Source organism: Strongylocentrotus purpuratus, unplaced genomic scaffold, assembly GCF_000002235.5.
Source record: "Strongylocentrotus purpuratus isolate Spur 01 unplaced genomic scaffold, Spur_5.0 spur5_scaffold_9, whole genome shotgun sequence".
NCBI classification, from domain to species: domain Eukaryota; kingdom Metazoa; phylum Echinodermata; class Echinoidea; order Camarodonta; family Strongylocentrotidae; genus Strongylocentrotus; species Strongylocentrotus purpuratus.
The window spans coordinates 5,516,240-5,531,692 of record NW_022145615.1 but is presented as its reverse complement, the minus strand read 5'-3'; the positions used below and the strand labels follow the sequence as shown (position 1 = coordinate 5,531,692).

The 15,453-nt window shown below is 38.1% G+C and overlaps 1 protein-coding gene across 1 annotated transcript; it reads left to right on the top strand.

Moving 5' to 3' along the window:
* The first annotated feature begins 206 nt into the window (after positions 1-206).
* On the top strand, positions 207-15,398 carry LOC100888986 (MAM and LDL-receptor class A domain-containing protein 1). Its single transcript, XM_030977034.1, has 15 exons — positions 207-294; positions 1,840-1,995; positions 2,957-3,098; positions 3,467-3,590; positions 5,090-5,183; positions 6,082-6,225; positions 8,611-8,885; positions 9,427-9,517; positions 11,102-11,266; positions 11,643-11,914; positions 12,382-12,472; positions 13,201-13,395; positions 13,967-14,241; positions 14,415-14,508; positions 15,154-15,398. The coding sequence occupies exons 1-15, from the start codon at positions 234-236 to the stop codon at positions 15,396-15,398; spliced, it is 2,424 nt and encodes an 807-aa protein (XP_030832894.1). The 5' UTR covers positions 207-233.
* Positions 15,399-15,453: the final 55 nt, after the last annotated feature.

Sequence of the window (15,453 nt, the reverse complement as noted above, 5' to 3'; positions counted from 1 at the left end):
ACGCCACTTGAATCCGCCCCTATTTATTACCGACGGAACAAAAAGCACTCAATAAATAAGTTCTGGGTATTCAAATTGAAATATCTATTATCCAATATGCATACATAAGTTTTATTATATACCTATTGTTGACTTTTATGGCAAAGAGGCTAAATTACAAATCTTTGGGGGAGTTATTAGGCTCTCTTTCTTCAGAGAGAAAGGGATCGAATATTTTCTTCAAAGACACCAAAATGGCGAATTTGATATTTGTTTCTTCGCTCATCGTATTCATTTGTATACTGTCTGTTCCAGGTGAGTTATACCCCTCCTTTGTCATTTCGAGTTTCACTTGTATGGTACCTTTAACAGAAATATTAAATTTAGCATTATCCATCTAGCAATATCAATTGTTTTCAGAAGTTACTGTGAACTTGGAATGAAATATCACTTACAATACTTTCCCTGGAAATATAAATGATTAAGCGTTTCATAGAAATCTGTATATTTCAATATTTGTCCATTATAGAATTACAAATGAATTATGTGTTTGGTTGTTGTAATTTATTGATATTTAAGATCCGTAAATTGAGAATGAGTGTCATCTGCGATGTCCCTTCAAGTGCACCTTGAAAGTGAAAGAGCTTGTACGATTTAGTAATTATGAACTCAAGAGCTTCGAGAAGCTTCGAGAGCACTTAGTACTCAGTTAGTATGTCTGAATCCATCTTGATCTATATTGGGTTGCAGTCGCCCTTTATTAATGGCTAGCTCGTAACTATTTTTTGTCAACATGTCACAATGATCTTTTTCTGATTTCTTATTTGGTTTGGTTTGGAAATTCCTTTGGGAATTATTGTTTTCCTTCTCCCTGTGTTGTTTTTCCGGAACCAAAAGTAATTCATAAAGTGTTCACCCGTCTTGCATAATCATACGACTGTATCCCAGTCATATCAACAAGACTAACACCAGAAATCGGTCGGTTGGGAGTCGGTTTGAAGTTGAGAGTCAGGTATTACATATCTAATGTAATCGGGATGGGGATTTAGTCATGATGGTGTATTGTAATGTCGTGTAGTGGTAATGTTAGTTGGTGTCAGGCGCGTACGCAGGATTTTTTCAAGGGGGGGGTTTTAACATTTATAAATCGGTCCGAAAATTTCGCAACGACTCAGCCAGCCGCTGAATAAGCGGGGGGGGGGGGTAAGAGGACACATTTTTTTTTTTTTTTTTGGTCCCAAAAAAAATCGCAACGACTCAGCCGACCGCTGAATAAGCGGGGGGGGGGGGGGGGGGGGGGGGGGGGGGGGGGGGGGGGGGGGGGGGGGTTAAGAGGACACTTTTTTTTTTTTTTTTTTGGTCTCGAAATTTGGAAATTTGACATTTTGCTCCGTTGGGGGGGGTAAGGTCACCTTTTTTAGGTCGGCCATGGGAATATTTTTTTTTTTTTTTTTTTTTTTAATAATTTAAAAAAAAAAAAAAAAAAAAAAAAAAAAAATCCAAAAGGGGGGGTTTTAGGTTTTTTTTAGGGGGTTTACACACAAAAAATTTCCAAAGGGGGGGGTTTAACCCCCCAAACCCCCCCCCCCCCCCCCCCCCCCCCCCTGCGTACGCGCCTGGTTGGTGTAGTGCAGTAATGTAAGTGTCACGCTTGTATAATGTAATTATATATCGTAACATGTAATGAAGATAGCGGTGTAGTCATCACTTCACCATTGTTCCCGGCTATATTAAAACAATCAGTTCTCACGTTCGATCGTATAAGAAATGCATCTTAAAGACGCCGAGAGTGTATATTTGTGTACATTTTAAGACAAGCAGTAGGCCCTAACATGCACCCTCTCTTCTGTTTTCTGACAGGACAAACGCTCGGAGCATTTAGTTGCAATTTCGAGCAAGGCCTGTGCAGCTACACACAGGACAGGGGAGATGACTTCGATTGGGCCAGGTCCCAGGGCAGTACTGAGACCAGTGATACTGGACCAGTTGTAGACCACACCCATGGGACTACACAGGGTAAGGACCTGTTCCTCTATCATACCCTTTTAATTCCTCTGTTCTTGTTTATTTTCACATCACTCATCATTCTCTTCGCCTATTATTTTTGTAATTATTATTTAAACCCGGTGCTTGGTATGTTGTGTTTTCATGTTATTCAAATCATGTTTTACAATTATACCAATTTTTGTTAATGATCCCATCTGATTTACGTTTATCGCTTCTTCTTTTTTTTTTTCTTTTTTTCTTTGACCATGTTATCGTTTTTTACATATACTTTGTCGTGCTTTGTATGTTCTGGGGTGGTTTTAATGGAGATGTGGAATTAAACAAATTTGAATTCAGTTACACGTACGGGCTACAGTTAAAGTTGAACAAAGAAAGCGGTGTTAAACATTGGTGCAGTGTCGAGCTCATAATTATAAAGAAGTAGCATAATTATGGTCGAGTTCTTGAAGGCTGAAATGATTAATACATAATTATGCTGTTCATGGGGTTAATTTTCCACCACATTGAGTATTTACGTAATGGAATGGCACTTTATAGATCCTCAGTATTATCATTAATGTTATAATATTGTTTTTTGAAATGGTCAGGCTAAAAATTAGCAACGCATCACAATTAAAAACGGGGGAAATGTGTATTTTTATTTAAATTATATACATTATGTATCACATATTCAGTGGTTCTTTTTCTTTAAAGAAATTGGTTTTCTTTTTCCTATCCCTCTTCATCTCTCTCTCTCTCTCTCTCTCTCTCTCTCTCTCTTTACTCTCCCCCCCCCCCCCTTTAAAAAAAAATCTGTGCCACAAAGTATTTCCCTGTCCCTCTTTCTCTGTCGCATAGCCTCTCTCTTCCTCTCTCTCCTTCTATATGTATGTCTCGTTCTATATACGCAATCGCATTTCCTTTCTCTCTCTCCATATCATGATTTTTGTTTCTGTTTTTTTTTTAAATCTTATTCTTTTTCTTCAAAAAGGATACTACTTGTATGCAGAATCCTCCAATCCCCAGTCAAGCGGCGACAAAGCTCGCCTGACTGGCGCCGCAGAGGACGCTGATCAACCGCAGTGTGTCGAGTTCTATTATTATTTGTACGGTGACACAATGGGGTCGCTCAGGTTTGTAGTCAACAGAGACCATTGCGCACGGGGCGCCATTTCCTGACGCATTAATGCGTCAGCGATTGACGCGGCCTTGGACGAGCCATATATGTTTCCCACAGAGTGGTTTTAAAAAAAGTTTTAGTAAATTCCTTTGTTTTGACTTATTGTATTTATAGACTTTAATTGATAAGGTAACAAGGCAATCGAAATGACGCCCCATGTGTAACGGGCATTGTTTTCAATTAGTTCAATGCAAGAAATATAGTTTATAAACTCTCTCTCTCTCTCTCTCTCTCTCTCTCTCTCTCTTCACTATCATCTACGTTTTTTAGCGCTCTTTCGTGACTGTTTATCATGCTGATTTGTTGTTGTTTTCCCTTCAGAGTGTATGTCAAAGACAGCACCTCCTCGGGTTTGGGTGATCCGGTATGGTCTCTGTCAGGTGACCGTGGAAGCGGCTGGTATAGAGGACTTGCAAGTGTTCAAAATAACACCAACACTGTTCAGGTATCACGAGAAATAGATAATTACCATTTTCTCCTCTCTCCTCTCATTTTCTACCCCTGGCTTTTGTCTAGAAAAAAGATAGAGGGAAAGAGAGAGAGAGAAAGAGATTTAATATATCTCTCTCTTTCTCTCTCTTTCTCTCTCTCTCTTCTTCGATCTTCCTCTATTCCACCTTCTCCTCTTCTCACTCACTCCCTCCCCTTCTCTCATTTTCACAAATAACCCATTTTACATTCTTTCCCTCTTTCTCTCTGTGATTGACGATTAATTCACTTAACCAAAAGACACCATTGACGAATGAATAACACAGCGACACCCTTTTGTGATACCAAGACTCCAAACTGGCAGGTGCAAGGTTCAACCTTTAATAAAAGATAAAAAACACAATCATAAGCATTACTAGAATAATGCATCCAATATGCTACTTAGCATAGCTGATATGACAATCAAATAATCTATCCAACATTTGTTTATCTTATCCAGTCAAATAATAAACAGGTTTGTAAATAACTGTAAATAAATGGCATAATATGAGTTAGGAAATATCTTTACATATTTCTGCTAAGATGAGTTCATAGCTCCTTTGATACAACCTATTGACTCACTATTAATTACCAAAGCATAATAGGCCCAACATATCATTTAGTGGTAACCTAAATCTTAATAACAGGCTGCACGAAAGACTACCAATCTATAATGACCCCTGGCATACCTGACCTACTTTCTGTCAACTACTCTTTATAGAACATTTTGTCTTTCATACTAATCCAAAAAAACCAACTGAATATTGGACAGCTTATACTGTACATACATTTCTAACATAATCCACTGAAACTAATAATAATACAACTTTTCTGTCATATTCATATCTGTCTTCTTTACGTTTACCGAAATTAATTCTAACCCAATGACTTTATACACAACTGCATGCCCACACACAACGTAAATTTACGTACGTGAGTAACAATTTTCTTACTTAAATTTACACTATTTGCATTTCTTCATTTTTATCACCAATAGCATCAAACACAACAATAGTCATCATATTTCAATAAACAGAGGTAAATAAATACTCACAACATTGGGCTTGTGTCAAAATACCAAAAAATGGTGCACTTTCAGTGCCGATAACTAACTGCAACAACGTGTTTTAGTTTCCCAAACAAATTCGCAACTGCCCTCTATGGCTAAACCCAAAATAACCAAAACTTCGCTTCTGACGTCATAATACCCCACATCGTATGCAACACTCTCTCTTCCCAGTATTATTTCTGTGGCAATCTTTAACTGGCGGTCAAACTATCAAATAAAACCATAAGTCAAAATAGCATAATCGCATTATTTTGATGATTAAATGTGTACATTGCAATGATTTTAGAGTACATTACAGGGCATTCTAAGGCCTAACGTATTCAAATACCACTCTATTCTTTTTTTTTTGTAATCTGTTTCTTTTAATGAAACAAACAAACACAATCTACTTTGTAATTTCTTCTTAGTTGGTTTTTGAAGCAGAGATAGGGAATGGAAAGTATTCCGACATCGCAATCGACGATATCAACGTGATAAACTCAAACGGACTTTGCCCCATCGGTAAGTTGAATTATCTGTACGACATCGGTTTGTAATGTTATGGAAGTAGTCGCTGTACGTTGTGGTTTAGAAACATTATCATCACTATTATAACTATTACTGGTGATGAGAATAATGGTAGTATCATAATAATAAAAACGCATTGATTGATCTAACCGGGAATCATAAACCAACACTAAAATCAGAACCTGTATTGAAACCAATATTGAACCTGACAAGGTGCATTTCTATAATTTTTGTATCCCTTTTTAGTGATAAATCCTTCTGTCCTTTGGCGGAAAATTTAAAATAAAGATTTTATTAAGGTTTAAGAGAGTGCAACAAAGTTTTATTTATAGTTAAGGTTTCACTTCACTTTACTCTAGTTTAGGTTTTCATATTTCACATCATCATCATTTTATAAAATGAAATCATTTATCATAATGTAGGATACAAATGCAGAAGATTGTAACATACATGTACATCTAATGATAAGAAAAGACATACTAGTAGATCAAACAGACCATTGAGGTATATAAAACAAAAATTGGAGGTAAAATGTGAAGGAATCTAGTGAAAACATCCTTTTGGTTACAATATTGAGTAATTGCATCATATAAAAAGATGATACTGTTATGATGTACATCAAATGGTTTAGTAGGTTCAGCGGCTGCTAAAAATCGTTCCGATACAAGGATTAATAATGTTTGAGCTATAACGTTGTCACTTATGTAATTCAAATTCTAATTAGGTATTTATTGTTTCTTGAAACCGATCTATCTTTGTCGTGCTGTATTTTCAACAAGTTTGTAATGCTCTGCGTTTAAATGTAATTTAGTGTTTGTCCTGGGCTAGTCATTATGCAAGTATGATCAAGATGGTTATTTGATGGTAACCACATCTTAATTATTTTCAACAGATTTCCTGAACTGTACTTTTGAGAGTGGGGAGTGTGGATTCGAACAGGATAAAACCGACGATTTTGACTTTACCCGTTCGAAAGGAAATACTTTCACTTCGGATACGGGGCCTTCCGTTGACCACACCACTGGCACTGAGGAAGGTACGACCCGTTACCATGGTTTTGTAATAACATTATTCTTCCTACATTTTCGCTGTTGTTGTTCAACAGTGGGCGGCCCAAAATGCCCTTTATGTTTTCAGAGTTCGGAATATATAAGTTATACCAGGCCTCGTGTGTATTCCTTGTATAATTTGAATGAGTACAGATGTTCAAAATCTTAATGTCTTTATTCACAACAGAGTAATATGGACCTCAGAAAAAGGTTGAGTTCTGGGAAGAGATGAACAAATATTTGTGAGCGTTATCATTGTATTATGCATGTGTGGAAGAAACATCAGATAGAAAATGTTCCCTGAAAAGCATGGCTCTTTAAATGCCTTAATATTCTAAATATGACATGTAACATCATAACAATCGGGGCGGATTTTTATGCCACATGTTCGTGTAGTACATCTTTCTGTGTACAGTGCTTGTAACTTTACCAAGACTGGGCCAGATTTCTTATCATTTTGATAATTCCAGAACCTTGCAGTACACACCAATACTTATATGCTAGATAATCAACGTTTTCTGATCGATTCCACAACGTTTCTTTCACAATGCAATCGCATGACCAGAACTCAACTTTATCTTTGGATAAAAGGCTTAACCCAACGTCGGTTTTAAACTTTAGTAGAATCCGGGTCTAAGGTTTTATTTAGGATGTTTTCCAACTAGGCCTAATAATCTACCTTCTAAAGTTCCAATTCTTGTCATGTGACATGACATTGTATAGGGCTTGTAATTAAAACCGATCGTCTTGATATAACGCAGCATGAGGGAGAAGAATGATTCAAGGAAGATCTCACACTTCGCTCTAAAATCAAGAAACGTATATATTTTCTTTGCAAAACTTCAGTCAATATTTCTGTAAGTATTGTGAACGACCTCTCACTTCTGGGGAAAAGTTCAAAAGAAACCTTCCCATTGTCACTTTTCATACATGTCACGAGGGGCTATCTTTTTATCATCGCAAAGACGATGCTTATTAGGTGGTGTCACCGCTGTCACGAATAACAATTAAACGAGTGCCTCGATATCTTTATTGGCCATACGTTTATGTATTTCCATTAGGACTATTGTATGTCAAATATTCACTGAAATAAAAAGGCTCTCACAAATATTTACCTTGTAGAAAAGTTTGGTAGGTTGAATAATCCCAGAAATTTATGGGGAGGTAAACCTCGTATTTATATACACAAGCTTCGTAAGAGTTATAATCAAATCAAATATTAATGTTTGCCGAACCCACTGTTCTGGTAGTTTATCACTCTGCAGTAATACCATTATGTGTGTTGGGGTGGCAATAACGTGAACTAGGCCAATCCATTGAGGTCAGGAAAGTGCTGAAGAACACGTTTCCATTTGGACAGAAACACTATGTTTTTTTCTCTACTTGATCTGATTTGATTTGATTTACTTATTTCTGTTTGATTTTCTTTTTCTTTTGCATTTTTTACAAATATATAACAAACATTGTAAATTTACACGTGACAAAAGAATATATGTAGAATAAAGTAAGGATGGCTGTAACTAACATCAAACAGGAGGGTTGACAAAGTAAGCAAAGCTTGATAGTATGACTACCCTCAATGGATACATAATAATACAAATATGGAGGAGTAAATTGGAAGGGGCACTGATTTAACAAGTGGATGAAATTTGAAATTATTAGACTATACCGATTAGGGGAGGGTACGAGTGAGAACCTATTATTCTTTCACTTTCCTTTCCCCCTCTCCTTCATTGAAAAGTAACTTTTCAATTTGCGAATGAATGTTTTTACGAAAAATTATCAACGACTACTATTTTAAGCCGCCCCCCCCCCCCAATAAAAAAAACAATACAAGTCTTCAGTCCTCAGTCTTGCAAATCATTCCACCGCTCCCGAGTGGCAATGCAATTATCATTTGTGACCCCTCTTTCCCCCCCCCCCCCCCCCCCTCTAAAGCATAGACAGACGCCCCTTCTCCTAGTCTTCGTGTACTCTTCTCTCTATTTTCATTGTTATTCTGTTTTATTTATTCAATTCCATCATATGATTTTATTTTCTTTATCTCCTTCTTCTTATCATTATTAGTTATTAATAGTAGTTGTAGTAGTAGTAGTATAAGTAGTAGTAGTAGTAGTAGTAGTAGTGGTGGTGGCGGTAGTAGTAGTAGTAGTCGTAGTAGTAGTAGTAGAAGTAGTATTAGTAGTAGTATTAGTAGTAGTAGAAGTAGTATTTTTAGTGTTGGTGTTGTTATTATTATCATCATCATTAGCACTATCATAACAGTTACTAGTATTAGTATTATTATTGTTATTATTACCATTATTATTAGCAGTAGTATTGTTAGTATTATTATCATTATTAATACCATTATTTATATACATATTTTTTAGGCTACTATACGTACACAGAAGCCACAGGGCCGAACAAGGGCCACATTGCACGGCTCATATCCCCCACCTTCCGGGGCGTCCAGGGGGACGATTCCGAGACGTTCTGCGTGGTCTTTTGGTATCACATGTATGGGTCAAATATAGGCGAGCTGAACGTTTATCTCCGTAATAGCAGCTCTTTGAATATGGGCTCACCGATCTGGTCGCTGGCCGGTAATAGGGGCGACGTATGGAGAGGGGCCGAAGCGGAAATAAACACCCCTGAAGATTTCACGGTATCTATTTCATTATCTATCGTCATCGAATATACTTTTACATAAACTGTTGTCCATAAAGTTGAAATAACTTTTTCCTGTATTTTTTTGACGAAACGGTTGTGACAATATTGTTCATTTTTAATAGATAACGTTTATATTTTCTCTCAGAACTGTATTGCTCAAGCTCCTTCTCCTTCTTCCTTATCCTCTTTCATTTTTTTTAGTTTTCTCCACCTTTTTTTACATTTCACTTTTTTCACCTTTTTTGTTTTGTTTTGTTTTAAATCTTGTTAAACCTTTTCGTGTCCTTTGCTCTGGGGCGTTTTTCAAATATAAACCGAAAACACTTTGAAACAACTGTATACGCAGTCAACAACATGTACATGGCTTCTGTGTAGATCGACATGTATCCTATTTTTGTTCTATAGACTCTTGTATTATGTTGTAAATTACTTTATTAATTATTATTCTTAAAGACTGATGATATGTTCGTAAGCATATACATCAACAATGAGAATAATTTTTGCATTTCTGTAATAATTGTCTTTTTGTCAAACAGATCATATTTGAAGGGATACGGGGCTCCTCATACAAAGGAGATATTGCACTCGACGATATCTTGATCACGAGTTACGGCTGCCCCGGTCATCGTAAGTATACATGGAAGGAGTTGAGCCACGTGACGATTATTGCAAAGAAGAAGGTCGTTTAATGCCCACCTCACACGAAACGTCATTGCAATTGACTGACGTATAGGACAGCGTTAGCCAATGACGCGGTCGTTGACACGACATTTGAGAACACAGCATGCAAAATAAGTAGTGCAAACAATACTTTGAATAAAGCCCTATTGACTGAATTATGCCTTCACAGATTCAAGTAGCGTAGTTAATAACGAAGTCAAAAATGACGGTTCGTGTGCAACAAGCGTCAGACACCACGTCGATGAAAAAGAGATACACATATTAGTACGAATCCATTTTTGAACACTCAGGATAACAAAAAGGAATAGCGTTACTATGAAATCAATTGCCCAAAAAATAAATTGCAACACATTTTCGTTTTTGTGAACATTGTGAAGTTGACGAGTTGCAATGTCATTAATTATTGTTATAATATATATGGTAGGCCTATGTTTTGAATGTAGTAAGAGTCTAATGTTCCAAGTCCAGCTATTATAAATGTCTCATTATGTAGTATATAATGTACCTTGATTCTGGCTAGAAGGTAGACAATGTGATTAAAAAAGGGAAAAATTAAGAATCTTACAAACGCACATTTAGGATATGATAAATGCAAAGTCGCCTCATTTAGTTATACATTATCGATTGCCGCCCCCCCCCCCACCTCCCAGTTGATTTCTTCTTTTTGTTTCATTGTTTCCATTTTAAAAATGCCTTATCCGCCCTCCCCCTCCCGAATTTAAGATATTAAAAACTCTCTGGTTACACCCATATCATAAATATAAGTATATGGCAGCTTCTCAATTCATTGTTGTATGCTAAAGGTTATGTTGATAGTTGTCACAAGGTCCTAATCATAAAAAGAACTGTTGATATTGAAAATATTTGGCACCCGCTCAGTAAACATAGCTACTGTCTACCCGGCTTCGTTTTCATTTAAATTAAGTAAAATAATTATAGTGCCTAGTCGATAAGGTTACTATTAAGAAAGAGCATACAATGGAGAAACGTTTTTCGAAAAAGAATAGATGCCTTCGTCATTGTTTCCTCACATTGCCAGAAGGGCGGTAGAAAATAAGGAAATAATAATACAATTTAATTTGTCTATATCCACTCTAAACAAAATGACACAATGGCATCTTGAAAATCATCTAGTGTCTTTCCAATATTTGGGGACATACATCTATAATATAACCAACAAATAATCTGTGACAGGTAATCTTGAGTTCATGATATGATGGAAAATAATGATTTCATAGTAAACATGGATTTTACTCTGAATGTGTACGGCTGGTAATAATTTTTAAAAAACATTTTGGTAGAAAATATAAGGTAATTAATGCTGGCACAGTGAAACCTGTCTAAAAAGACCACCCAAGGGAGACAAGAAAAGTGGTCTTTGTAAGCAGGTGGTCTTTATGTACAGGTTCCTTTAGCACATGTTTCAATGAGAAAACATTTTTAAGGGATACCCACAATGTGGTCTTTGTAGACAGGTGGCCGGTAAAGCAGGTTTGACTGTATTTTGATTTGTTGTCTTTGCTTGTACAGATATTGTCAAGAATGAGAGTAGTGTCTCTTGTAGCTTTGAGGAGGTGGAGCTGTGCTATTATGTCCAAGATGAAACGGATACCATCGATTGGGAGTGGAAAAACAGGGGCACCAAGGACGATTACACCGGCCCAGATGGCGATCACACTCGAGGAGATGAATTGGGTGGGTGGTCAAGGTGATGATGATGATGATGACGATGATGAAGAGGAGAAGGAGAAGGGCGGAAGTGGTGATCGTGATGGTCGTGGTGATGATGATGGTGACGATGATGATGATGATGATGGTGAGGGGGAAGAGTCGGAGGGAGGAGAAGGATGCTGGTAGATGTGATGCCGAGGATGGTGAGGAGAATGGTAGTGGTTGTGTTGGTGGTGGTGATGACGATATTGATGACGATGATGATAATTAGGATGATTATGATGACGATACCCTATAGTAATAATGATAACAACAATGATGAGGGTGACGACGATGGCGACGATAATGAGTCTAATGATTATAATCATAATGATGATCGTATTTCTGACTAAATTTGCAGGATTTTTCTTGTACATCTCGAGTTCGACCTTTATCGATTCGGACGACGTCGCTCGCATCATGTCGCCTGTCGCCACGGCCTCGAACTCGGCCTCGTCATGTGTAGAGTTCTGGTTTCACATGTGGGGAAGGGATGTCGAAACCCTCAACGTCTACGTCAAGCGTGAATCCTCCGCCTTGCCGTCGACGCCGAATACGATGGTGACGGGCGACCACGGAAACTACTGGCATCGCCAAACGTTCACCGTGCCTGCTGGGTCAGGAAATTACAGGGTACGAAAACTTATGTCCAAACAAAGTTTCCGTCGTATTCTGCTGTAATTATGCGGCCCCAGGGCTGTATGAGTGTTCTTGGTGCAATCATCTTCACTTCACTTCAATTGAAATTAATTTTCAATTTCTCTTTACTCTACTTTATAAATACTCGAGAATTATTTAATCTTCTATGTACTGAAATTAGACTGACAGACGCTTCGCTTATAAAGTAAAATTTCGTCCCTATTTTCACGAAGTGACGGTAGTGAATGAAAATCGCATACACTTTGCGTTACGATTTTCCTCACTACCGTCACTTCGTGAAAACAGGGACGAATAATTATGCAATATGCGATGAACAAGATAAGAAAAAATGATTTGCAAGATTGATTTTGCTCTTCAGTTAATGTCCTGCATTGTCTATTCGGGTTCCCTTTTCTGATAAAATTAAAATTATCCCATTTTTCCTCTTCTCCGCACATTAGGTAGTATTTGAAGCTATTCCAGGGGAAAAGACACGTGATGACATCGCGATAGATGACGTCATGCTTTACAAAGATCAGAACTGTCCAGAATGTGAGTTGATTTGATTAGCCTGCACGAACCCTTCTTAATTTCAACTCTAGACCAAACTCTAGGCCTAACACCGATTGTCCGTAGACTAGGAACTAACCGAACGCCTAATTGCAACCTTAACCATATATCTTTGGCAATTAATTTCGGGAGTATAATTTGTCCCTGAGTAGAGACAATTTCAGATCACCGATGGGAAAAAGCCATTCAATCAGCAGGAGAATTATTGATTGTACATACGATTAACGTTCCCGCTACAATTGTTCAGCGGTCAACTTCTTCAACTGATTAAATTCCTAACTTCAATCCTTAATCGAAAACTATCCTAACTTAAACCCATTTGCAACCTAAGCCGAAACCCTACAATTCCCTACTTTAATACTGGACCGAAAGCTATTGCCACGATAGCGTTTTGTCGCTTTTTTGCCCAATTAGCACTGTCGCGGCATGTCGATAGTGGGTGTGCATGTAGTATGTGGTGAAGCATTGGGAAATCATTCTTAATCAAACATAAAGACTTGATCATTGCATTAAATCTAAATTTATCTGTGAAACCTCAAGATGATCTAGCTATAGCATTCCCCAAAATACACTTTGTGCCACGTTATGTCCTTTCGGCTTTACTCGGTCAGTAGCGACAAAGCGACATATTAACGATGGTGGAAAGTCAATACCATTGGTCCTAACTGTATACACGAAGTACCAGAATTTATATGATATCTCCTTGTCAGTTATCACCGATGCTCCGACGCCTACTACCATGCCTCCCCCGAGAGACAACATCGATTGCGATTTCGAGGAAGATTTCTGCGGATACATGCAAGACCTGGACACTGATTACGGAGACTGGACAAGGGATCAGGGAAAAGGAGATAGCTTTAGGACTACCGGACCCGATGTGGATCACACTTTGGGTACAATATTAGGTGAGTATTACGAACTCGATCCCAAAGACTTTCGAGAATTAAACTCAAGGGCATTTCCACTACCATTTGTCATTTTGTATAGCCCTTTTGCAATAGAATCATAGCGGGATTACTTAATAAGTCAGTGTAACGTTGGAACATTTCCAAAAGGTGGTGGACTACTTTAATTCGCACCATACACACTCATGTATGTAAAGCAATAATACTTACACCATTCTCATGAGAGTGAAAGTAGTTATTAGCAGAGATATAAAATATGTGTCTTACCAAAACACGTTAGTGCCGCTACTAGGACTCGAACCAGTTTCTACATTATCCTTAGCTCCAGCCCCAAATTTTTCCTGGATCGTATCAACTACAAACGATTTCTCGTAGGACAATCCCTAAATATTTCGTGTCGGCTATTTCTCTGTGTCGGATATTTCAGTAAAAATGTAATAGCTTCCCAGGTTCTAGGACACCTACCCTCTGGACATGCACCCCGGATAACCCCAGCACTCATCATGCTCATTAGCTATAAGTTTTGAATTGTAACTTGGTACTCATTTTAAACCCTTGATAACATCTAAAGGCTACTACGCAAGCTTCGACCCGTACTCATTAAAGGGAGCAGAATTTGGCGACTCGGCCGTGCTGAAATCGCCCGTCATCACGCCAAAGACACAGACCCGTTGCTTGACCTTCTACGCCTACCTGTATGGCTATTCCATAGATTACCTCACCCTCCAGATCGTAGAGTGGGGAGGCACCCGGACTCTCGACCCGCCCTTTGCAATATACGGCGATCACGGCGAGCAGTGGATAGAACTCACAATGGATGTTCCCTCGTCTAGCCAGCCATTCCAGGTGAGACGGGGGGGGGGGGGCGTTACCCCGATGTTTTATTTTTTCGAACTCATTTGATGTAAATTATAATGTAATGTACATATGCCTTTGGTAAATTAGGAAAGGTGGTTCGTATAAAAAATATATATGTTGAAGAGTCTTTTTAAAGACACTTATTTTTATTTATCTTTCAGATCTTGTTTGTTGGGAATGTAGGCACGTCAACATACTCTTCTAAAATAGCTATGGATGATATGACTCTCAAGAACGGACAATGTCACGCTCCAGGTAACAAAATTTCATCCGTTCCTTCTTCTTCTTCTTCTTCTTCTTCTTCTTCTTCTTCTTCTCTCTTTCTTTCTTTATCCATCTCTCTCTCTATTCATCGCTCTCCCTCTCTATCTATCTATCTTTCAACCGTTTCTTTTTTGTCTTATTCTCTCTCTCCCTCTCTCTCTTTCTCTCTCTCTCTCTCTCTCCCTCAATCGCTCTCCCTCTCTATCCATCTATCTTTCTCATGTTGCTTCCTGATGACATGGTTAAAAGATACGATAAAATAAATAGTTTTAATATCAGGCAAACATAATTTATGTTCGTTTTTCCTCATTAATGGAAATGCATTTTTGATGTGTGGTGGTAGGCATATAGTGGTTTGAACATTTGACACTCATTCCAAGGTTGAGGGTTCGAAGCCTAGGGCACCACTAAAGTCATTAGGCAAGACGTTCATCCATATTTGCCACTCTCCACCCAAATGTAAATGGTTTCCTACACAGTTTGTGGGGCTGAAATAATAAATTGTAGGGCCTTCAGGAAAAACAGAAATGATTCTGATGAGGCAACCCTGAGTAGAATTATCGTTATCACTTCTCGAAAGTCTTTGCGACAGTGTAACGCTTCCCATTCTCTTTCGTCTATGTTTTCCATTCGCAGCCACGGAAGCGCCGGTCCCTTGGGCTGCCGACTGTGACTTTGAGTCTACGACCGACCCGCTCTGCGGTTATGAAAACTACAATTATAATAAGTTTGACTGGATTATACACAGCGGTAGCACTAGCACTGGCAATACGGGACCTACAGCCGATCACACGACCGGTAATGCAGCAGGTAACAATTTCAGATTTTCTCCTTCTAAACATGAGGTCAAACATACTTTCCGAAATGTGTCAAAAGAATAGTGATCAATTTAATTGAAATTTAAACCTCATTCCTAAGAAAGGTTGTTGTTGTTGT